We start from the raw sequence: 25916 nt of genomic DNA, 5'->3' as shown, positions 1-25916 counted from the left end.
GATTTGAACTGGGTGAGTCTATATTGTTTGCTTGCTAACACCAAACAAGAACGATAATTCACGGGCACTTTGAGATGGATCGAACTCGATTGTGGCTTTCAGTTCGTCATTATCCACTTTTGTTTCTGGTCGACCGCGTTGCTCAATTAAGTTAAAATTTGCCAGAATGAAATGTTGAAAACCAATTTGATAGTGTCTGCTGTGTAATAACATTAGAATGAAATACTCTATTAATATTCCGAGCTGTCTGTGATGCTGTGTTTCCAAAAAAGAACTCATAATTCAAAACTGTAAGAATTTCTGACTTATCCATCTCTAAACAAAAACAGCAAAAAACGATTTACAAATACTTTATAAAGCGCAAAAAGGAGTTAGAGTAAAGAAATAGATGTGTCAGCTTTCTAACAAAAAATATTGTCAAAATATAATAACGGCGCAAAACGAGAAGCTGTCAAAGTTTACCATATACCTTACTACAAATTTCATACTTGACGACCTAATACATTCAAATAAAACAGTTCAGGCGAAGTATTGTCAGTTGGAAGCATTGCGCAAAAATTTGTAAAGGAGAGAATTGCTCTTACACGACAATACAAGACCACATATTGCTCAATTCACTCAGGAAAAGATTATGGCATTAAATATAGAAGTGTTGCCTCATCTTCCTTACGTTCTTCAACTTCCTCCATCACGGCAATGATAATTTAAGATCATTGCAACATTATTTAGAAGGAAAATAGCTTATTATTTGCGAAATTCAAAAATTATTGAGTATTTCTTTGCTTCAAAACCTGAAAAATTTTGTGCCTGAGGGACGAACAATTTGCCAGATAGATGGAATTCTGTTATCGCGAGGAGAACATTATCTGTTTAGATATATCAAGATCAAAGAAACATTTGTTTCTTTCCCATCTTTAAATGCGACGAGACTTTACTTCTAACCTAATTTTATCAACCTTTTTAGAATTTCCCTTTTAATTCCATATATATTCATCGTCAGGTAATTCTGAGTAAACATCTCTCTCTCTCTCTCTCTCTCTCTCACTCGTAGCAGATAATTTGTTTCTGCTGGTTACCTTGTTTATTTTATTTTATGTAGTGCTATATTTTAAATGATTGGAGTTTCACCAAGTGTAGGGACAGTTTAAATACAAACGAGAAAGTGAATTATGATTTAGACCGAAACTCTTATTTGACCCAACCGAATCATCAAAATAAAACATCACAGCCACCTGAAAAAGATGAGGCTAAAATTTATTTGCATAATTAAAACGTGATTTTATGTTTATTAACGTTTAATGCACATTCTCTTTCTTCTCCTTTCTAGTCTGGTAATTGGGTTTGTCTTGAACCATATATAAATATTCAGATTCTTTCGTTGGTACACGGAGAAATTGAAATTACTCTATTACATGTCTAATGCCATTTTATCGGGTCTGAAGGGTTGGAAAGCATTTGGACCGATACCCTGCTATTTCTGTCACTGCACAGAGATGTGTAATAGACACATCCTAAATTTGATTTCAAATACAAAGACTCAAGACATTTTTGTGGGGGTAGTGGAAGTGGGGTCACTTGCATTGAACCTAGTACTTAACTAGTATTTAACTGACTCTTAATATACTGATTCAGTAATAATAAGTGGCAAGTCGAATTTGAAAATAAATTTAAGAGAACTGAAGCTAAATAAAATGCTTTTAGTTCGGTGTTCCCCGGTTTTTGTCACCGCTAAGTCGGAAACATCTAAATATACTAAGAACGAAGAGAGGAATAATATATATAATCACTTATTTCACTTTCTCTGTTTCGAATAAACTTAGAATGTTATTTCTCGTCAGTAGACAAGTGCATTAGGCATAGTATAGTGTTAACAAGTGAATGAATAAATATAATAGACCATACGTACAAAGGGGAAATATATCTAGATGAAAAAAAATAACTTTACATACACACGCACACATATCAACTACTTCGTTGACATCACTTAATTCACTTGAAACACTTGCTAAGTATTCAAAGTAGCTTTGTTATTTTCAATGCCTGAGTGTTTAATTATTTTACTTCAAATATTATTTTCCAAAGACAAAACAATCAGTTTACATGTGAAGGCAAAGCGAAACTAAAAGCTACAGGAAACCTTTGACAGTTATGAAATTTAGGCGCATGCGCAATGAAAACCTTCCTGTCAGGAGGGGCGATTGTCATTTAGTTTTTTTTTACCTCAGTCTGCTGCAGTTTCTATTTAATGAAACCTTATTTTACTTTCTAATTAGTGTCACTACACATCTAACTAACTTCATACTTCCTCACTCACATTAACAGTAATCTAAAATCCGTACCCCAGTTGTCCGACAAATAGGCATCACACGCGGGGGGGTTTGTCAGTTTTTTTTTTTTTTTCCTTTCGGGAAGGAGAGCATTTTGCCTCTATCCTTCTACACCTTTCTTTTTGTTGTCAAATACCTAATTTTCCTTCAAGGGGGCTGTTTGTTCTAAGTAGGTTGCCCTTGTCTTTTGCCCCCATCTTCGAAGATGAATAGTGTGTCGAAGAAGGAAACGTCCGCCAGTCCTGTCGAGGCGAACCTGGTTGACCCTCAAGCCGAGGTACGTAAACTGCAGGAACTGGTGAAGAGGCTTGAGCTACAGAACGAACTGCTTCGGAGTAAACAGAAGCTAAACAACGGTGATGTGGATACTAAGCTCAACCAGCACAATGGCTCGACGGGCCATAATAACAGCCACCAACACAACCACCAACAACACAATCACCACAACAACCATCACAGCCAACAACATCAGAACAACAGTTGCAGCAATAATAACAGTACCCATCAAACTGTAGAGGACGATGTGGACATTATAGATGTAAATAGTATCTCGTCCAAAGATGATGAATTCTCCTGGTAAGTGTCATTCCTGTTAAATAGTTCTATGAATAAATACGTTCCCCAGAATTTCTGCGGATACACAAAACATACGAAAGAACATTCCTTATAACACACACACATACACACACACATATAGTGCAACAGTTTCTGTAAAAATAAGACATCAAAACTAAAAAAAAAAGATTGCAAAGAGGACCATTTCAGTAGAATTGAAGGAAGCTGTCAATATATTTTATGATTTTTTTTCGAGGTGAATGCTAAATGAAATTTTGTAGATACACACTTTCTACTTAATACTATTGCGTATGCTAATAACAGAGTATACCGTTATTAGACATATATACATACGTATATATAAATACTTGCGTGTTCACATGATCCATGCTAATGGTGAAGTGTGTGTCAGTGTGATTTCACACACTCAAACATATGTATTGGTGTTTAATCTTGATTAGTATTCCCTAGAGAAAAAAAAATTAAGTTCCAACGAAAAGCATTCACAGCTTTCCAGCCTCTATAGAAACGATCTTCGTTGCAATCTTTCGTAGCTTTAGTGGCTTTCTTTTCATGAAACTGTTGCAATGGAGTATGTGTGCGTGCGTCTTTGTATATGTGTATGTAATTTGTGCGTATGTGAATGTGTGTGTGTATATATATATATATATAGAGAGAGAGAGAGTTTACATCTCTATATATGTGTGTAGACATGCAGATGGAGAAATGAGGGGCACTAACGAATCCATGACTTCGAGCCTACTATGTGGATGTGTTAAGTTTAGGGAGATAACTAGATGCACAGAACCTTAAAATGTTTGATATGGCGGGCTCTTATAGGATAGATAGCTAGTACCAAGCAGTTTTGCTGAGATCATTTCTCGATTGTGTGTCATTGGTAATGTATTTAGTCACCTGTGGTCACAATGTTTAGGTCCTGCCTGTGAGAAGAGTTACACGGAATTAACGAATGTCATTGCCAAAAAAGGATCACAAGTAATTCAAAATGATGTATTTGATAAATGATAATAAATAACAACATTAATAATACTGGTGATAATTTATTTGCCACAAGAGTTAAGAAAAAGATCGCGGACGATACAGTGTAGTAGGGAATCTCTATGTAGTCGTCCGGCCTGCTGGAAATAGTAGCCAACTCTCCTTCAACATACTCAACCATCTGGAAATATAGCTGTATTAGAAACGATATTCTGATGTAGACTGTTTGTAAAATCAAAAAGATGAGTTGATTACAACTGGTTTATCTTTTGATTGCAGCTAGCCTGTGGCTAAACAAGTGGTGGGAGAAGTAGGCATGTCTAGTGACGTTCGGAATTTTAACAGTCAATGATTGGGTGTGAAGGAGAATGCATGCACTTGTGTGTGTGTGTTTTTTTCTATGTATATATTATAAAAATAGTCACGTATTAAACTGAAGAATCCCTAAATATTCTTCGGTAGAGTTACATATTTGATTAATTTTTACAACGAAAAAGGTTAACGGTTACTTCAAAGAATCGGCAATGTAGCTTTCGTCGGACTGTGTGTGTGTGTGTATTTATCTGGTATTGAGCTGCGAAGACTATATAGTTCAGTTGAGGACTCAACTAACAATGTAGACTTTATTTGGATAGCAAGAGGTCTAACGGAGAGGTTGTCCTCTTCACGGGATTGGTTGATTAACAAGGTTTCGTTACAATAATGTATTATAGAACATGTTTTTTTTTAAACCAACACTTAGGATGATTGTAAACAGTTTGGGCTACCCAGTTTAACTTCCAATATTAATAGGTTTATAAGCAATGTATTTGTAGATACGCGAAAGGTTCACAGCAGCTGATGAAAGCTTAAAAAAAAAAGTCGAAATGTATATTGAGCTGTTTTCCCTTTTTATGTCCGCACACATATTGTACATACAAGGTGTTTACAATCGTCATAAACCGCAATGTTAGCCATTATCTATCTATCTGTCTGTCTGACTATATACAGTGTCCCCTGTTTTGGGTGTTCAGGTACTGGCTGGTGCAATACCTCAATCTATATATATATATATATATATATATGCAGATTATATATATATATATATATATATATATATATAATCTGCATGTGTGTGCGCGCACAAATATGCTCCATGCATATCTGTATCTGTGTGACTGTTTCGATTTTTGTGTAGCGACTTCATGAGCACTTCATTAAGTTATGTGTCCTATATACATTAATATCTATACAGGAATGTAAGAAGTGTAGCAGACGTAATTGAACGTGCGTGTGTGTGTGTATATACACACAAAAATGTTTCACTTTTCTGGTAGAAAGTAGTGGACGTTCACTGAGTCAAAAACCAATAATTAGATGCGCGGAGTATCTGGATGCTCTTACGCTCTGTCCCCACTCCTCACACACACACACGCCCATCAATGTATCAACAGCAGAAACAGAGGCTTTAAATGTGCAACTATATTGTCAACATGTTTATCTTTGTATCCCCAGACGCATCGCACTTGCTATCCGAAAGCACTGTAACGCATACGTTACATGCACACACAAAACACACGTGTATGGATGTAAATGTTTGTATATATGTGCGCATGTATGTGCGCGCGCGCATATATATAGTTGAAATTTACAGAAAAACAAAAGACGAAGACAGGTGTACGAACAACAAGCAAGTGTATTAGTTTGACGCTCGAGAAAAATGAAAAAGTCTTTTACGTTTCAAGCCTACGTTCTTCAACAGGAAGGGAATAAGAGAAAATAAACAGAGAGTGAAAAAAACTTGTAGATGTTTGTACAGATATGTGTATGTGCATATGTGTTTATGTAGACGGACAAAATGATAACGCCATTTCTTCCAACTCTTTATGTTCTGAGTTCAAATTTTGCAAAAGCCAAGTTTACCTTCTACTCTTTCTGGATTGAAAAAATAAAGTACCAGTCAACTACTAGGGTCAACCTTGAAACCTGCAATGGACCAGTGTCCCTTTCACGGGAATTGTGATCTCAGTCACTTATATGTCATAGAAACCGAGTAACGGGCTTTATGTGACCTAGGGGCTCAAGAATGTATGTATGTACGTGTGTGTGTATATGTGTGTACACACACATACCCACTGATCTTTGTATCTAAACAGATGTCTTGATCTCTTTACAGTCTATGCTGGAGTCTGTTGAAAGCTGGGGATTGTTTGACAGGTAGCTGAATTTTGGCATGTCATTTAGAGGGGTGTTGTCTAGTATGACAATAGGATCCTGTTTTGGGTGTTCAGGTACTGGCTGGTGCAATACCTCAATCTTTTTTGAGCTGATTGTTAGGGCAAAGGATTTGGCAGCATTAGCAAAACAGTCAACCCATGTTTAGACGTCCTGTAAAGAGTTTGTCAAAGCACTGAGTTTGTCTGCAAACAGAAACACTCTCACTCCTCTCCACTGCTGGCAAAATACTTACCAGAGTCATGCTTAACAGGCCCATTCATCACTTGGTGGAGACAGTACACCCTGAATCACAATGCAGCTTTTGTGATGAAGATTTAGCAAAAAGCCCTTTCATATGGTTAACTGTGATGCTCTCTGGAAAGTCCTGCACAAATTTTGGGTATCCCCAAAAGATGGTCAGAGTAATAAGATCATTCCACAATGATATAATGGCTTCCATGATGGAAGGTGGTTCAGCTACCTGTAAAGGATAGAATCAAGCAGGACTGTTTAATGACTCTTCTTTTGTTTGCAATCTGCTTCTCAGCCATGCTACAAGTATTCAGAGATTTACAATCTTCAGTGCCTCTGAGCCAGAACCAAAGTCAGGGAACATGTATGCATATGTTTATATGTATGTATATAAACAGGTCACTTGTGAGGTCTCCCATGAGCGCTACTGATAACATGGGAAGACCACTGGGAGTGAGGTGCCCCTTAGCTTTTGCCAGAGCATCACTTGAGGGAATGTCACTCTCATATAAAACCAGATATGCAGGAAATGGAATTGGACATTTTGAGAATCTGTTTCTGCTTGAGATTATGGCACTCTCACATTCCTGAACCTGCAACCCATATTGGTACTGTGTATCTTGCCCTGGCTTGTCTCTGGATCATATTGGTTGAGTGGAGAGGATCTGTTGAGGTACTGTGCAAGCCTTACTGCACCAAAAAGTTTAGGTTGTGCAACCACCAATGAGGTGATTGTCCAACACCCAGTTATGTAGTAGGGCACCGTGGCGAGTGTGGAAGCCGAGGAGGTGAACCAGGGTGAAGGTAGCTGCTGGTGCAATAACCTCATGCATGGGCATTGCTGACATATTGCATGGGCAGTGGTCAGTGATGGTCTTCCTCGGTCACTAGTGGACAGTCGTCATGTATATTTGTATACATTTATCATTATGGATATGTAAGTCTATGTGCTTATATGTATCTCTATATATATATGTATGCATATGTTTGTTTGTGTGTGTGTGTGTGTGTAAATATACACTTGTTTACAACTATTATACAATGTCAAAACAAGGAAGCACTAAAACATGTACACACTCATGCAAACATTATATATGTATGTATGTGTGTGTATATATATATATATATTATTGACCACATATATTCATGGTATGTTTTGCTTGTTCACTGGTGCACTGCAGTATAGTGCTTTGGGGATGACTCCTTCATAGCACTGGGTGTTAAAACATCTGAAAGCTTGCCTCCAGTCCCATTCAGAGGTGATGGATATCGATATTTCACTAATTTTTTGCTGTAGCCATTATTCCTGAACGAGATTGGAAGTGATTTGTCTTACCTGTCTATGACTTTCAGGTGTTTTAACACCTAGTGCTCTGAGGGAGTTGTCCCTGAAGCACTATACTACAGCAAACAGCCAAACACATTGAGTAATTTTGGTTGATAATGTTTATAACACTAGTACTGCTTTTAATTCATAATATATATATATATATATATAGGCACAGGAGTGGTTGTGTGGTAAGTAGCTTGCTTACCAACCACATGGTTCCGGGTTCAGTCCCACTGCATGGCACCTTGGGCTAGTGTCTTCTACTATAGCCTCGGGCCGACCGAAGCCTTGTGAGTGGATTTGGTAGACAGAAACTGAAAGAAGCCTGTCGTATATATATATATATATATATATGTCATCATCATCAATTAACGTCCATTTCCATGCTAGCATGGGTTGGACGGTTTGACCGGGGTCTGGGAGGCCAGGAGGCTCCAGTCTGATCTGGCAGTGTTTCTACAGCTGGATGCCCTTCCTAACGCCAACCGCTCCATGAGTGTAGTGGGTGCTTTTTACATGCCACTGGCACAGGTGCTAGGCAAGGCTAGCAATGGCCACGTTTGGTTGGTGTTTTTTACGTGCCACTGGCATGGAAGCCAGTCAAGGCGGCGCTGATATATATATATATGCCCTACGTACACACACTTACACAGACACACGCACTAATATATACACATTTTTTTATCTCGCACATCGTTACGGCCGCTGCCCGCTACTCGCCGTCGCCTTACATACACGCACACGTACATACTCACATACACACCTTCTTCTTCCCATTCATTGAGTTGTTACCTACCTTCTTTTTCCGCTCTCCTGTCTTTGAAAACCTGTCCCTGCTCGTCTAAGACTTCCGGCCTTTCAGCATGTTTACCTCGTGAAAACCAGTTGCGTTTTTTTTCCCTACGTCCGCCCGCCTCGGGATCTTTCTTTCTCTTATGTTTCCGACGAAGAGCTCCGCTCGAAACGTCATACCCTCCTTCTTCCCTTTTTCCTGAGCGCCTAATAATAATACTTTAATTGTTCCACCTCCTTGTGTTGTTGTCTTTTCTGTTTTCTTGTTTGGATTAACCTTATATATATATGTATATATATATATATATATTTATGTGTGTGTCCCCAACATCACTTGACAACCAATGCTGGTGTGTTTACGTTCCCGTACCTTAGCGGTTTGGCAAAAGAGACCAATAGAATAAGTAGTAGGCTTACAAAGAATAATTCCTGGGGTCGATTTGCTTGACTAAAGGCAGTGCTCCAGCATGGCCGCAGTCAAAATGACTGAAACAAATAAAATTATATATATATATATATATATATGAAAAAATAAGTCATAATAGAAAATGCTAAAATAATTTTATAAAGAACATTTCAGTACCAGTTTCAGTCATTTTGAGACCTTTTCAACTGTAACGATTAAATAATTAAATTTAGAAAAATTAAAAGAAATGTTTTTTTAAAGTAATATTTGTATAGTATACATACATATACAGGTGTTGGACAAAATAATTGAAACATTTTAAAATTTCAAACAAATTTATTTTAGGACCACCTTTGGCAGTAATTACAGCTTCAATTATATGAGGAGGTATGGACTCGTACAAAGATGGAATTGTTTCCAAAGGAATTTTTGTTCATTCTTCAGCTAAAACAGTCTCCAGTTCTTGTAGTGATGATGGTGGAAGATATCAACTCCTTACTTGTTTTTCTAAAATGCACCATAAATGTTCAATAATATTGAGATCTGGGGACTGTGGTGGCCAAATAAGATGTTCAACTTCACTAGAATGTTTCTCATGCCATTCAGTGACAACTTTAGGTGTGTGAATTGGTGCATTATCATCCTGAAAGATTGCATTTCCCTCTGGAAACAGTTCCACATCTATAGGATGAATTTGTTCAGATAAAATGCTTAAATAGTCTAGACTATTAATTCTGCCATGAAGGGAAACCATTGGGTTGGTGAATTTCCAAGCCCCCCCCCATCATCACAGATCCTCCATGTTTAACAATTGGAAGAAGGCTGTCTGGGTCAAATACTTCTTTTGGCTGTCTCCACACATATACCCAGCTGGTGGTCAAAAATAAGGTAAAGGACGACTTGTCTGAGAAAATAACATTCTTCCACTGCTCTAGGGACCAATTCTATAGGTTTTTACTCCACTCAAAATGCTTTGCAACATTTGTTTTTGAAAGTAGTGGTTTTCTGATTGCAGTCCTCCTGTGAAATCTGGCTTTGTGCAGCTCCCGGTGAATAGTTTTTGTGGAAACTGGGTTCTCAAGGTGGTTATTAAGCTCTGCAGTAATTTTAGGAGCTGTATTTTTGTGATCCTTTCTAACAATTTCTGTAACAGTCTGACACTCCCTATCAGTAAGTTTAGGTTTTCTTCCGGAGTTTTGTTTCAATGAGGAGGTTTTTCCCTCTTTTTCAAAGGATTTCATTACTTTCAAGACAGTACTTATTGATACACCAAACATTTCGTCTGTTTTCGTTACACTAGTGCCTTCCATAGAAGCACCAACAATTTGACTTCTTTGAAAGTCTGATAGATCTGTCATTTTAATGAATTTTAATTACTTTTTCTGATGATATCTGAAAAGAAACAGCAATTTTAGCCAAACATATTAAGCAACGCTAATAATAAATAAAAAAAATATAAAAACAAACAAGCTTTTGATGGTTTTATATATATTTCAAAATTATGATGCTAGGTGTTTCCATTATTTTGTCCAACCCATGTATATAAATATGTATGTATGTATGTATGATGTCTATGTATATATGGGCTTCTTTCAGATTCCTTGTACCAAATTCACCCACAAAGATATTTTACTAAATTCTTCATTTTTCAAAATTAATTGAAACAGTGGCAGCGTATATCATCTGTCTGAATGATCATAGGTTTGCTTGGTCAATACCACCTTGGGGCTGAACAAAGCAGCAAGATGTAGGATTATTTAGCAATGTTTTTGTTTCATCTTCCCCTCTCACACACTTTCATTGACTTCATTCTTGGCTACCATTATGAAATTCTTGAACTTTGAAAAGATTTTCAGATTGTGTATATAATGCATACACATTACTCATCACAAATACAAATTTATATGTAAAAATATATACATACATACTATATACTCACAGACACAAATATATGTATATGTGTGCAAGTATGTGTGTATATATATATGTGTGTGTGTATATATATATATATATATATATGAGAAGACCCGGCAAGACTAGTGAAGCCATATCCCGTGGCCCCTACCTGGGACGTAGTCAGTCCACCTGTGCATACCTTCCTTATTGTGACACTTGAGAAGACCTGTTGAGGCAAATGAAAATCAAAATCAAAACCAAATCAAAATAGATGTACATCAATGGAATTTGTATCCTTTATGGTACCAGTGCCGGTGGCACATAAGAAAACCATCTGAACGTGACCGTAGCCAGTACCGCATCGACTGGCCTCCGTGCTGAGGGCACGTAACAAACACCATCCGAGTTCGCAAGCCTCGTCTGGCACCTTTGCCGGTGACACATAAGAAAACACCATCCGAGCGTGGCCGTCTGCCAGCCTCGTCTGGCACCTGTGTCGGTGGCACATAAAAAACACCATCCGAGCGTGGTCGTCTGCCAGCCTTGTCTGGCACCTGTGTCGGTGGCACATAAAAAACACCATCCGAGCGTGGCCGTCTGCCAGCCTCGTGTGGCACATAAAATCACCCACTACACTCTCGGAGTGGTTGGCGTTAGGAAGGGCATCCAGCTGTAGAAACACTGCCAGATCTGACTGGCCTGGTGCAGCCTTCGGGCTTGCCAGACCCCAGTTGAACCGTCCAACCCATGCTAGCATGGAAAGCGGACGTTAAACGATGATGATGATGATGATATATATACACACACACATACAAAGTGAGAGAGAGAATTAATCTATGGTAATTAAGAGCTCAATGAATACGAGGTCATTGCACCATACCAATCCAAAAAGCTTGGTTATATATCATCCTCATCCTCATCATCCTTTAATGTCCATCTTCCATGCATGCGTGGGTAGGTTGAGTGTCAGTGCTTGCCAAGTAGAAAATCTACACACACATGCACACAAGTCATGATTGCTCAAGCCTTTATCTCTTATGCCCCTTATTGGTCATTTCTCAGTTATAGTTTTCTTCTGTCTTACTGTACTATGCTACCAGCGTGACTTAAGTGAGCAGTTGATCATCTCTTTTCAACATAGTATTTCCAGTATAATTGAGGATGTATAATTATGATCCTCTCATAAACACTCCACCACACCTCTCTCACTTTTTTACATACATACACATACTTACACATGCACACATGTACATACACATGCATGTACCAATATGATTCACTGCTCCTATATGATCATCTCACAGACATTCCATCCCTTCTCTCATGTCCTTAAAGCCTTTGCTCACCTTTCGTGAGACATTTGATTAAGGGACATCACCACATATGCATATACTTCATACATTTTACCTATACTCCTTCTTAGGCCATTTGGTGTTGACAATCCTCATCCACCTTCATCATTTATCCACTTCTTACTTATTCTTCACATCTCACCCCTACCTTCTCCAGAGCTTGTACCATGTAAAATATACCCAGTGTAATCAGTTAAGTGTGGAATCAACCCCACACTTAACAGATTGCACTGGGTATATTTCCTTTGGTCGTGTTGAAGACATGGCAATCTCCTTGGAGCTGGTGCCATGAAAAAACCAGGTAAGGTGGCTGGTGTTAATAAAGGCAACCAGCCATAGAATCCAAACAAGAAGTAATATTTACCAGTGAGATTTGGTACTCCAGTCCTTCTCAGAATGTAGCAATGAGCTGTCCAACACCTAAACACTGCAGACATAGAAAGTAGATAACAAATGGTGATGCAATGATGTTAATGATTTGTCTTTGTGGCCAAACCGAGCCTGAAAAGCTCTCCCTCTTCTCTGAAGTAAAAATCAAACTGTTTTTTTTTCTTAAGAATGTTAATTCAACTTTGAAATTTGCTAATTTCTTAAAATTGTCTCTTCTTCTCATTCACAGTTGCTAGCGATGATCACTAGGCTTTTGCTTGCTTTCTCTGTCCAGAAGAGAAGTTTTAATGAATTAAGAATTTATCATATACAATATTCAGTATATTCCCCATTGACTTCGTAATCTAAGTTCATGTCAGTGGTCTCTTTGGAGTTATTGTCTCTTAGCTATATATATATATATGTATGTATGTATACATGCACATATACACACACATGCACACAAACATACATTATATTTCTTCCTATTACTCAAACTACCAATTTCCTACTCTTATGTTAATAAACTCTAGTATTGTTATTTATAAATACACACACATGAATACATATACACTCATCTACATGCACACGCAGATGTCTGAAACATCAGTATTTAAGAAAACTCATGGTCTGCATCAACAAATGGTAAACACACTAATATAGCTACATATTTAACCACAAGAACATAATTAAGACGCATGTATGCATACACACATACATACGCGCGCACACTTATCAATGTTACATAGGAACACTCATTAATTCTGCTTCCTGTTGAGACAGCAATAGCAACTATTACTACCATAACAACAACAACAGCAATACTCAAGTGTTTTAATCATTAACATTGAAGTAGGAAATTGATAGCAAGGTCTGCCGCTATTTGAATATTAATACAAAGAAACATAGTTATATTTGTGCAGGCGCATGGCTGTGTGGTACCTTGGGCACATCTCTTCTACTATGGCCCTGGGTTGACCAAATTCTTGTGAGTGGATTTGGTTGGCAGAAACTGGAACAAGTTTGGAATATATTATATATAAATTAAAATGAAAATGAAATAAAAAAATTGTCATGAACTTCATTAGCTTACAGCTGTTTCTGCTATAAGAAACTATACACTCATAGTTGAGCATTTGTGTATCACTCTATTGCATCTTAAAGCAGGAGTGGCTGTAAACTCATAAAGTTCATGACGTAATTTCTTGTTTCTTTGTCATTTTAATTTCTTATTACTGCTCTATACTCAACTGATGCTTTGTTCTGAAGCATATGTATATTGAATTCTGACATCAGGTTATTAATATCTCTATGCCTAAGGGAAATAATAATATATTTGTATATGTGTGTATGTTTGCAACTCCTAGTTTTGACATCACATGATAGTTATGAGTGTCACTATCATGCAAGCAATGTCATTCATTGTCAATAATCTGCAAAAAGATGTTTGGCCATGGTGAAATATTACATTGCTTGGTAACAGGAAGGGCATCTGGCTATAGAAAAGCTGCCTGAATAAACTTTATTCAACCCATGCAAGCATGGAAATAAAATAGCTTTCTTTATCAAGCTGGTGTTTGGAACATAAAATGACATATAAACTCTGATGGAAGGTTTTAATTTAAATCCCTTCAAAACAGTATATTTGTATCATAGAACCAGGGAGGGCAGGCTGAGGTGGGTTGATACCAAAAAAGTTAAGTGGTTAGAGATGGTTCTTGTATGATGTTAAATTTGAAAGCTTCAGCCAGGCTACAAACCCACTGAGGAATGATGTTGCCTAAAAAGTGAACTTCTCAACAATTTCACTTTGTAAAACACTACATCTCACATAAAATCTATATGAAGATTCACATGAATTGAGAAACTAAAAGCATTGCTGTTAAAATACAGTCTTTGTTACAATTAAATTTGAAAATCTTTAATTTTGAAGTTCATGTTTGGAACATTAACATGAAATTTTGATGGAAGATTTTTTTTAAAATCTAAAACAATTTAAAATAGGAAGATGCATCAGAACCAGGAGCAGTCAGGCATTTTGGTATCAAAAGAGTTAATAGCTTTGTATGTTATTAAATGCCTAAAAAGGTTCTTGCTGTAACAGAATATAGTTATTTATAATATAATGGAAGCTATTATGCTGTGTACTGCCAGCAAATGCAAGTTTAAAAAAAGGTAAGCACAAAATCTTAATATCCAGTTAGACTATAAGAATGAGCTTGATAGATAAGTTGTTGATCTCAAGCAGAGAACTAAGGAAGACTTTTAAATGTCTGTTTGAAGCAATGGTCAAAGTATAGTGTGAATGGTCAATAAATCTATTCACTACTTAGGCCTGAGGTCAGGGAACTTAAAAAAAAAAATTATCTGTAACAAAATACTTTGACTGCCATCAAAATGTTTGTGAGTGATTACATATTAGTTCAGTATTAAGAATTAATGGTCAGTTAAACTAAAAGTACAGCTGTTGTGTGTTCATAGTTGCTGGACTACTAGGGATGAGGTCAACCAAACAATTTAGCCAAACACAAAAACAGAATGAATAAACCAAAAAAACTATCAATCCCATTTTGTTCTCATGTGATAAGGCACAAAGGAAGGTTGCCAACCATAAAACACATTTTCAAAAGAAAAAACCTCAGAAGTTAGATGAGGGGCTTGTTTGAATTGCTAGAAATAGCAGCCAAATCTCCCCTAGTTATACTACCATCTTAACCTTTTTAATACCATCCTTGGTTCTATGACACCAACTTCCTGTTTTAAAGTGATCAAAATTAAAATCTTCCATCAAGATTACATGGTCATTTGCTCCAAACATCAGCTTAATTACTCTTACTCTTTTACTTGTTTCAGTCATTTGACTGTGGCCATGCTGGAGCACTGCCTTTAATCGAGCAACTCGACCCCGGGACTTATTCTTTTTGTAAGCTCAGTACTTATTCTATCGGTCTCTTTTGCCGAACCGCTAAGTAACGGGGACATAAACACACCAGCATCAGTTGTCAAGCAATGCTAGGGGGACAAACACAGACACACAAACACACACACGCATATACATATATACGACAGGCTTCTTTCAGTTTCTGTCTACCAAATCCACTCACAAGGCTTTGGTCGGCCCGAGGCTATAGTAGAAGACACTTGCCCAAGGTGCCACGCAGTAGGACTGAACCCGGAACCATGTGGTTGGTAAACAAGCTACTTACCACACAGCCACTCCTGCGCCTATTATGACAAAGTTATTTTATTATATTCTCCTTAATTATGAAAATTGAAACAAAGATAGTATATCTCAATGGAAATATAGTAACAAAAGAATTAAACCTGGAAGGAAACATTAAATCATTCTGTAATATAATCCTAGATATATTATGTCTGAATATTAGATTAAATTGTCACAGCTGTAACACTGTTGATCATTTGCCAGCTCAATCTGGGTGGGCTTGGTGCTAAACAATGACAACTGTAAACATTGTAAAGGTTTGCTGTGGGACTGTGCCTGAAACTATTTTGTTGGGAAATCAACTTCTTAACCACGCAACCATGCCTGCACCTATTTATTATTTTCAAAGTTAATGGTGAAAAAGGCAAAAAGCAGTGTTTTTCAATGACAGTATGGTAACAAAAGTGTTGACACATGGAGTTGTTAAATGTGCTTCAGTTTCAACACAGTCACTTGCTAGATGAGTGCAAGTCCAAATACACTGCGTAAAAAAAAATCTTTTAAGTGTTGGGCAATTAAATGACATGTAAGAGAAAAGATAAAGTACAACACTTTATTTTCAACTGATTTTGTTGTGAATGAAGCTTCTACAGTTGTCTGATACTCCTTTGGTCTCTTGGGAGTTTATGTAATATTATATTTCTGTATAATATACCCTCCAGTAGTTAACTACTCAGTAGCTGTGTGATAATTCTAGGTCTGATCTGACAGACCTATACCAGCTGTTAAACTTATGCATTTATGCTTGATGGTTAATACGTTATATATATATATATATGTTGAAAATTTTTTTAAAAATATTTTCCAGATGTTAGATTGTTTCAATAGTTAATTCATTAATCTATTTAATGTCATGCTTGCTGTTAGTTGTAGCAGCAGGTCTCATAGAGGAGATGATGGAAACAACTTTTTTCTTTCATCAAATGTTCTTAGATTCAAGGAAGAAGTGATTCTCAGAGGAAAATCTTGTTTTAAAGTAAAAGATCTCTAGCCAAGTAAGTGATATTGGAGATAATCTACATAGCAGTATAAATATCATACCGCCCTCACCCGTAGTCATTACTTCTATAGATCGGATGGGTTTTGTAACACCATCTCCAGTTGTTCCATGACTTTTGTTGGTAGAATCATTAGCACGCTGGGAAAAAGCAGCACTTCATCTTTCTTTATACTCTGAGTTCAAATTCCACCAAGGTTAACTTTGCTTTTCATCCTTTTGGGGTTGATAAATTAAGTACCAGTCAAGCACTGGGGTCGATGTAATTGGCTTATCTCTTTCCTCCAAATTTCAGGCCTTATGCTCTTAGTAGAAAGAATTATTATTATTATTATTAATGGTAGAATCAGAATGTTGAAGAGAATGTCTTGTGGTACCTCTTTCCACTCTTTATCATTTTGTTTCAAATCCCAACAAGGTTAATTGTCCCTTTCATACTTTCAGGGGCAATAAAATCCAGTACCAATCAAGTGCTGGGTCATCAGTATCAACTTAGAACCCCCCTCCCAAGTTGCTGACCTTGTGCCTAAATTAGAAATAATCATTATTATTGGACGTGGATTGGCAGTATCATTAGAGTATTGGACAAAATGCCATGTGGTATTTGTTCTGACTTACATTCTGAGTTCAAATCCAACTGAAGTCAACTTTGCCTTCCTCCTTCTAGGATCAATAAAGTTAAGTATCAGGTTAGATGCAATTGACTAGCCTCTTCTCCAAATTTCAAGCTTTGTACCTATATTAGAAACTTATTATTAATTTGGTGAACTGGCTTAATGAGGATTAATTCTATCATGACTAATATTCTTATTTTGTTTTGCATTTGCTTTTCCTGTAAGCGCATTTGGTTGAGTAGGAAAAGTGGCTGTTTTGGTATGGATACTTTATATAAACATGAAGCACTTGTTGCTTAAATAATGAAGTACCTTTCCAGTTTAAGACATGTATCTATATCAGAAACAAACCAAGAAAGAGATGATGAGGTCAAATCTGTAACTGGAAAGAAGTCAATTCTGAGACTGTAATCACCTTGCATGGTACATTTTCTATCAAACACAAAAGGGAATTTTCAGATTTATAGATGATGCGTGCAATTGTTGTCAGCCAATTGCTTTCATTAGCTGTCATTTCTAATATTGACCAAATCACTCACTCATGAAATGGAGTTTCACAGAAAGAAACTTAACAGATGTAGCAAGATCTGACCCCATGATGGTGAGGTGCAAGTAGTCAAAATAGTTCAATGTTTACAGCCAGTGTGGTTGGTAATTATGTAATGCTCAACAGACTAAAAATATAGCAATGTCTGACCTAAATACTAAATGTTTTAGCAGTGACTGAAACCAATTTGTGTTATTTTTGTTGTTTAGTTCTTTTGTTTCATATAAGAATGCTAATACCAATAACTATAAAAGCCATAAGAACAACATTGTTGATTTCCATTTTTTATTAATAATATTAAAAAGCTAATTAAATATGCATTGAATTTAAAAATATCTCATGCACCTCCTCTAGCTGAAATTTATAAAGTTATTTATACATAGACCATTTTGTAGTAACACTGCTGTTGCTGGTGGTGGTGTCCTTTCTATTAACAGCAATAGTGGTGATGGTGAGAGTAATCATTGTTGTGCTAATGAAGATATTAGTGACAATGCTGATGTATGTTGCCATGGGACTCAGTCTTGTTGACTGTAATATTAATATTGACAATGAAGGTGGTGCTGATGATCATCATTGAGTACGATAGATGGTGGCAGCATTGTTATTGATGTTAAATTTTTAAAACTAAGAAAGAAACAGGACTAGTTCCTATTGTTGCACAACACTTACACAATGAAGCTGTGTGTGTGTGTGAGAGAGAGAGAGAGAGAGACTGGGGAAGTGGGGGGTGGAGCAGGCATGAACTTAATAGGAAAGAAATATAAATGTGCTTAGAAATGTGACTGGAAGTTTTTGAAAAAGCCATTATAATGCTGATAGTGTACTGGAATGAATTAATAAAGTAGGTACAGTTCCGACTGACTCGCACTAGTTTGAGTTTCATTCTTTTTCTTTTATGTATATTCTTAAACTGAATGGGGGTTGGATATACAACTGTATGTTAGTGAGGGTTGGATGTACAACTCTGTGTCAGTGATGATTCGTCATACAACTGTACATTAGTGAGGGTCAGATATACAACAGGATGTCAGTGATGGTCAGATATACAACGGGATATTAGTGAAGATGAATATGCAACAGTCTGTCAGTGAGGATTTGATACACATTGGGATGCTGGCGAGGTTGGATAGAAAACAGGACATCTGTAAGGATGGATATACAATGGCATATTGAGTGAGATGATGTACGACACTTTCATGAATAGAGTAGTTAGGTCATATCTCAGAACACTGGGCCCCAAAGATGAAATAATGAAGCAGTGAGATACAGTAAGAGGTGCTGAATGTTATTAGCCAGTTTAATTTGTGCTATTATGAAAAATGTTGGTCATGATGAACCTGAAACAAAATGGCCTACATGAGGTGTGTTAGATAGTTTCTATATCTATTGGTGTTGATGATGATGATTGTGGTGGAAAATATTTCTATAAGCAAAATCTAATCCTAAAGGTATTATAATATCACTGCATGACCATACCAATTGGACTGTTCCTCCTCCTGCATATATATCAATAAATGTTTAGCTGGTGTTAATCTTTCTGGTTACCATTATACAGTCTAGCAATGTATTCCTCTTCAGTACAGTACAGGTTCCTCCTCTTGGTCCGTCTATTGTCATGAGACAACTGGAATAAATAGACTTCTCACATGGAATCACCATTCTACAATAGAAAGGAAAGTGTATGTAAGTGGAAGGGAGAGAGGAAAGGATGAGTGGGTGAGAATAAGAGGGAGTGGAAGGAGGAAAGCATGAGGGAGAGAAAGAGAGAGTGTGTGTGTTTGTGCAAAGAGACATATATAGGGAAGTGAGGTGATATATACCAGCTGTTGACATAAAAACAGGTTACAGAAGATTGTGTAAAAATGCATCAGCTAGAAACCTGCAGATTGAGATACAACTGCTGCAGCACTACTGCCAAGACTGTTATTGTAATAAGTGCATCTACAGTAGTAATAATAATAACAACTCTTTTGCCACAAGTGTAACAGCTAGTAATAACTAAAATAGCAGCTGTTGGTGAATGTATTCTAACCTAATAATTAAAAGAAAGGTCATACAGACATTAGTTTAAAATTTAGTTTCCATTGACCCAAGCCACAAAATTCAAATATCAAACTCTGACATGCTGGAAATAGCAACCATTGTCTCTCAAACCACAACCTATTCTCTTAAATAGGATATCGATTATGATGTTGTCTGAATACACTATTCTTAACAAATAAGTGAGCTGGTCATGACTGGACTTCCTTTGTGCATAGGTCTGCTTGATTAAGGTCACAACACAGTTTAAATAGTTCATGGGTTGTTTAGATCAATAGTTAGTTCTAACCCCTTCAGTTTTGTCCTTTCAATCTCATACTATAGATCCCTACCAGTTCTATTCCAATTGTTAGTCATAATAGTAGTTTATTTTACACTACCACTAACAAAGATAGAAACCTAAGTACACAAGTCTGAAAGTATCAAACATTAGCTTTGTAGTTTAATGCTGGCCTACTTACAACTATTTTGATTGGTTGAGATGTTTGTCACCTCTTATGTGCAGTGTCCTCTTCATTTTCCAGCATACTCCTTATGTCCAACAACAATCCCAGAACAAACCTCTGCATAGTTACTTGATATGCTAGAAGTAGCAGCAAAACCTCTCTCAAATCAGAAAGAGACATACTGGATATGTGGTCCTGTGTTCTCTGTACAAAGGGAAAAGACAGGATGGTTATGAGTGAAATGCGTTTGATCACAGGTCTGCTTCATCAAGACTGACCTGGAGTTGAACAACAATGCAATTAAAGAAAGTCGTAGGGGAGGAGGCAATTAACAGGGGATGTTGTTTATTCCAAGGTCACTTTTAATAAAACAAACCTATTATTGAAAGTCATTTCAACCATAACCATCCACTCTTTTTCCCAGACATAGTTGATAATTTAGGACTATGATATCTAATTTCTTTCATTTTCAAAGACAGATGTTAAGAACAATTTGTGTTTATTAGTGTGTTTTGTTTCTCAGGCAGGTCATATGACTGACAGGTTGTAGATGGTAAAGTTACCAGTTGGTTTGTCCATAGACTGAGGTCAAAGGTCCTGTGTCTTATTCCATAATGGTGCTGTGTTTATGACCTAGTTTATTGACATTTGAACAGTATGTCACTGCAAACAGCTGGGACACTGTATGAAAGCAGGGTGTTTTGTTAGCTCTCAGTTTTCAGCCCACAATTCATCCAAAATTAAATAAATATCGTAAGTAGGTGTGGTACATGACTACAACCAACAGGGATACCATATAAAAGCAGAGTGTTTTGTTAACTAATGGTTTTCAATTCAAATTGCCCCCTAAATCAAACCTACAATAGACTGACATTCTAGAAAATGTTATTGAATGACTTCATGCTATCAAAACCAGGATAAACTATTTCAGAAACCATTGTAATAATATTGGTTCATAAATGTTATGATAAAGAAAGTCAATGGCCACCAGAACTTTGTGCCGTGATTTCAAGTCTTGTTTGAGACAATTTTACTTGTCTAATTACTGACCCTGGGAAAGCTGTTAAAAAAAATTCCAGCTTTGTAAACCAATAGATGAGCCTGTATGTAGTTGTTTGGCTTGCTGAGAACAACAGCTAAATCTCCATCAATTACACCATACCATCTTATTAAGAAAGAATACATTAACACTAGGAAGATCAGACTTTTCACCTACCTTTAAGGACTAGAATGCAGCTGTAGAAACTCTGCCAGATCAGATTGGAGCCTAGTGCAGCCATCTGGTTCGCCAGTCCTCAGTTAAATCATCCAACCCATGCTAGCATGGAAAGCGGATGTTGAATGATGATGATGAGGATAATGCGTCAATTGATGCGCAGATATTTTCCAATTTGAAAGGAAAAAGAAAAAGAGAGGCAGAAAACTTTTATTAAATGTATAAATCTATTGAATTTTATGACTTCATGTGATTGTAGTCACAATAGTTTGATATTTTGAAAGAAGTTTTTCCTTACAAAATAAAAAGAAATTTATAGAAAATGTAAATGTTCATCACAACATTTTAGCACACATTTGTCATACAGAGGTTTTTTACAGACTCCATATATTTCTGTGGTTCTGTTTCTGCGTTTTGTTTTCACACATGTACATCTGACTTTATTTCTAGTGGTAGATGTTTCCTCAATAGGATATCTGATAGTACATGAATGACTGTGAAGTGAATCACCACAAAGTTTTCCAGTAACTCTTTGAATATATTCTCGTCAACTAATGACTGGGTTGCAAACACTTGTGTATATTACCCAGCTGTTTATAAGAGCAACATCCAAAATATTATTAAAAAAAAAAACATGTGCATTGGCCGTCATCCACTGCTTGCTTTGATTGAATAAAGCCTTACTATTTGATCAAATACATCTACATCATTTTTGTTATAAAAAAGTATGGTGTCGGGCTTCTTCTTGGGGTTATTTCTAGAAGAAACTTATACTTGTTGATGTATGGTACTCAAAAGAACAACAGACTTTGATTTTTTGCACTGGTACAATTTAAGTGTGACAGTAGGCTTCTCTGTAGATTTCAAAACCACAGTTTCATGGAGTGGTTTCACCTGTTTTACTGCTTCTGGTAATTCTCTTCTATTCTAATGAATTGTGCAGATTAAACTGCAATTTTGTTTTGAAAGCTGTAAAGGCTATGCAATTACTGAATATCTAAAACATTGTCACATGTATCAATATAGAAAAGTAGGTGCAAGTTTCAAAAGTTGCCAATGCACCAATTGACATGTGTGATCCTTATAGGCAGTATGTAGTTTAGTCTTTTTACAGTTGGTGCAAACAACCTATAATTTATAATCCTTCTAGTGTTAAATAATGCACCCCATCCCAAATGGTCATGGCGGGAATGCTTTTGATCATAAAAGAACACATTGTCCAATGTAGTTCTTGGTAATACCCTCTCCCCACAAAAAACAGTTGCTACTTAGATTAGAACCATTATATGTAATGTTCTTCTGTTAGCTGTTGGTATTACACATTTAGTTTCTTTATATTAATATAGTTTCTTTATATTAATACAGACCTTATCAGGTGAGTTGAAGATGTTATCTATTGTTGCTGTCTACAAGAAGTTACTAGGATCTTTTTATTTACTTTCATTTTATAAGTAGTTTATAAACAAATGTCAATAAAATTACATGTTCAGAATATTGGTTTCGCATTCACTTGAACACAATTGTGTCATTAATAACTATAATTATGCTGTTAGTAACTATTGTAAAATGGAGACATTGGAACATGATGCAACCCTTGACTTGTTAGACTCCATTGAACTGTCTAACCCATGCCAATGTAGATACAGATGTAAACTAATGATGATAATGATGATGATAATATTTACTTACTGTCATATCAGTTAATACAGAGTTCTTGGATTCTGTTTTGCTTATAATAACTTGGGTTGTTGATCTTTAGAGGAATATTGTGGCTTTTGGTGGTGTACACCCTCATCCACCTTTAAAGTGCTGGCCATAGTCTGTTTGCAAAAAAACTGAGATTTCATCATCATCGTTGTTTTAACTTTTCTTTTACTTTCCAATACTTACATGAGCCAGTTGGAATTCATTGAGGCAGATTTTCTATGATCAGACGCCCTTCCTGTTATCAACTCTCACCTGTTTTCAAGCAAAGTCATATTTCCCCATGGCCAGGCATGTTTTTCATGGAAGACTAGTAATGAACAACATTGCTCCTGTATGATGTTAAGACAAGGTATGCACACACATACACACAATTCAAATTAGGCACCTAGATTAAAATCTTTATACAATGTCATATATATATATATATATATATATATATATATACACACACACATACGCACAATGAGTTTCTTCCAGTTTCCTGCTATCAATACCATGCAATCAGACTGAACCTTAATCTTCTTAACCGTACAGCAACAGCATGAGCTGGCTTCCAACTGAAAACAAAGGGCTGACACTAAACTCTACAAACCATTTTGTCCAACATAGTAACAACTCTTGCCAGTCTATTACCTTGATTCAGTATTGATCAACGATTAGTGTTTAGACTAATGATTTTGTAGCATCTTGCTAATTGCCATTTCTAATCATTATATTATTTTTTTTCCTACTTATACCTGACATGATGACCTGGTCATCTCTGTTTATATCTCAACATTTTGAATACCCCTCCCCTCCTCCTTAGAGCTGATATGTGACTCTAGCATGATTGATGTATTTAGATACTACACACTGATTATGTCTAAGGCCTTTGTTGCTCTGGTTTGACCCTATATCTGCACCTGTATCAAGGTGCAAGCCTAGACAAGGATTTTGTGGAACACTAGCAGTTACCTAAGCTCGTTAGTCTCTCTTCTCTATGTCACATGTTTTTGTTTTGAAAGAAAGGCAAAGCTGACACTGCTTCACACTAGTGTTGTTGCAGGTATTGGTACCAGAATACAGAGAGCTGGAACAAATAATATAAAGTATCCTGTTTGGTGCTCTAACATGAAAGGATGAAAGATAAAGTTGACCATGGCTAGATTTGAAATTAGTATTACAAAATTAATAACAAACTGGACAAAAAGAAAATATACTACATGAAGATAGATTCTTCACAAATATATAATATTAGTTTTAGATTTCTGTGTTATAATACCATTGAGATGATAAGGGTTCATACTTTCACAGGATACTGGTCCATCTTTAGTCAAGACCTTGTATTGTTCTCCTTAAACAAGAAATACTGCTCTCTGTACCATAGGTGCAGGCATGGCTGTGTGGTAAGAAGTTTGCTTCCCAACTATATGGTTCTAGGTTCAGTTCCATTGCATGGCACCTTGGACAAGTGTCTTCTATAGATTTGGGCCAACCAAAGCCTTGTGAGTGGATTTGGTAGAAAGAAACCCATTGTGTGTGTGTGTGTGTATATATATATATATATATGATGATTCTTCAAAATGAGATGAAAGCACTAAATAAATTATTACCCAAAATTCTGTCTACATCCTTTGTCTTAATATATAAAATCTGTACACCACTTCAAACAATCTATATGTGTGTGTTTGTGTCTGTGTTTGTCCCCGACTCACGCTTGAAAATTGGTGTTGGTGTGTGTGTTTACATTCCCATAACTTAGCAATTTGGCCAATAGAATAAATATCAGAGTTTAAAAAAAAAAAATGAATACTGGGGTTGATTCATTTGACTAAAATTCTTCGAGGTGGTGCCCCAGCATGGCTGTGGTCTAATGACTGAAGCAAATAATAGATAAAAAATATAATGACAATAGCTGAAGATAAATTCCACTTGCTCTTCACTTATTGGGTGCAGGAATTGCTGTGTGGTTGAGAAGTTAGTTGTGGGTTCAATCAGAAAGTGGGCAAGTATGTTCTACTATAGCGTTGGGTGGTCCAGTATGTTGTGAGTGAAATTTGATAGATGGAAACTATGGATATCTGTCAGAGGGACTGCTGTTCTTGAGTTCAACACCACCACCTGTACTATGGGGTTCTTTCAGCATAGGCGACAGTGTTGCAGGCTATGAAGTTGGGCTTCTGGACTGAGGATTATTCTCCCTTATTCTTCCTCGTTGAAAACTTATTGACCTTCTGTCATGTAAATGTTTCAGATAAAATTTTAAAATATAATTATTAAGAAAATTTCTTGATTTAAAAAATTCCATCATCTCTTTGTGTCATTATTGCTTTTTAATAATATTTGAACAATAAAAATACAATCATATGATATTGACGTAGTTAGAATATATAATGTGAAATATGTGTTTAGTGAATAGTATTTATTGCTTCAATATTTTACTTGAAAGTAGTAGGTTTTAGCCTTAAATCACTGTACTTTTGCAGGTTCATTCAGCTCCCTTAATGCTCAAGATCATTTCAAGTGTTTATTGACTTGCACAATAGCAACATAAACCTACCACAGGTTAAGATCAGCCACTTCTCAACTTCTGGTCTAGCACATCTTTAGTTGAAGAGTTCCCAACATTTAAAACATTTTAAAATTTACTTCAACAATTAATGCAAATAT

The 25916-nt window shown here is 36.4% G+C and overlaps 1 protein-coding gene across 3 annotated transcripts in view; it reads left to right on the top strand.

Moving 5' to 3' along the window:
* The first annotated feature begins 2179 nt into the window (after window positions 1-2179).
* LOC115214304 (SLAIN motif-containing protein 2) overlaps window positions 2180-25916 on the top strand; it is a 114207-nt gene continuing 90470 nt past the window's right edge. For 2 of the 3 annotated variants that reach the window (XM_029783472.2, XM_029783471.2), the window contains exon 1: window positions 2180-2903. In XM_029783472.2, coding sequence (XP_029639332.1) covers window positions 2533-2903 — 371 coding nt within the window. In that variant the 5' untranslated portion in view covers window positions 2180-2532. The remainder of the gene's footprint in view (window positions 2904-25916) is intronic. The other variant, XM_029783473.2, reaches the window with a different exon arrangement.

Source organism: Octopus sinensis, linkage group LG7 (assembly GCF_006345805.1).
Source record: "Octopus sinensis linkage group LG7, ASM634580v1, whole genome shotgun sequence".
NCBI classification, from domain to species: Eukaryota; Metazoa; Mollusca; class Cephalopoda; order Octopoda; family Octopodidae; genus Octopus; species Octopus sinensis.
The sequence above is the reverse complement of the archived record's forward strand: the minus strand, read 5'-3'. Positions and strand labels throughout refer to the sequence as shown.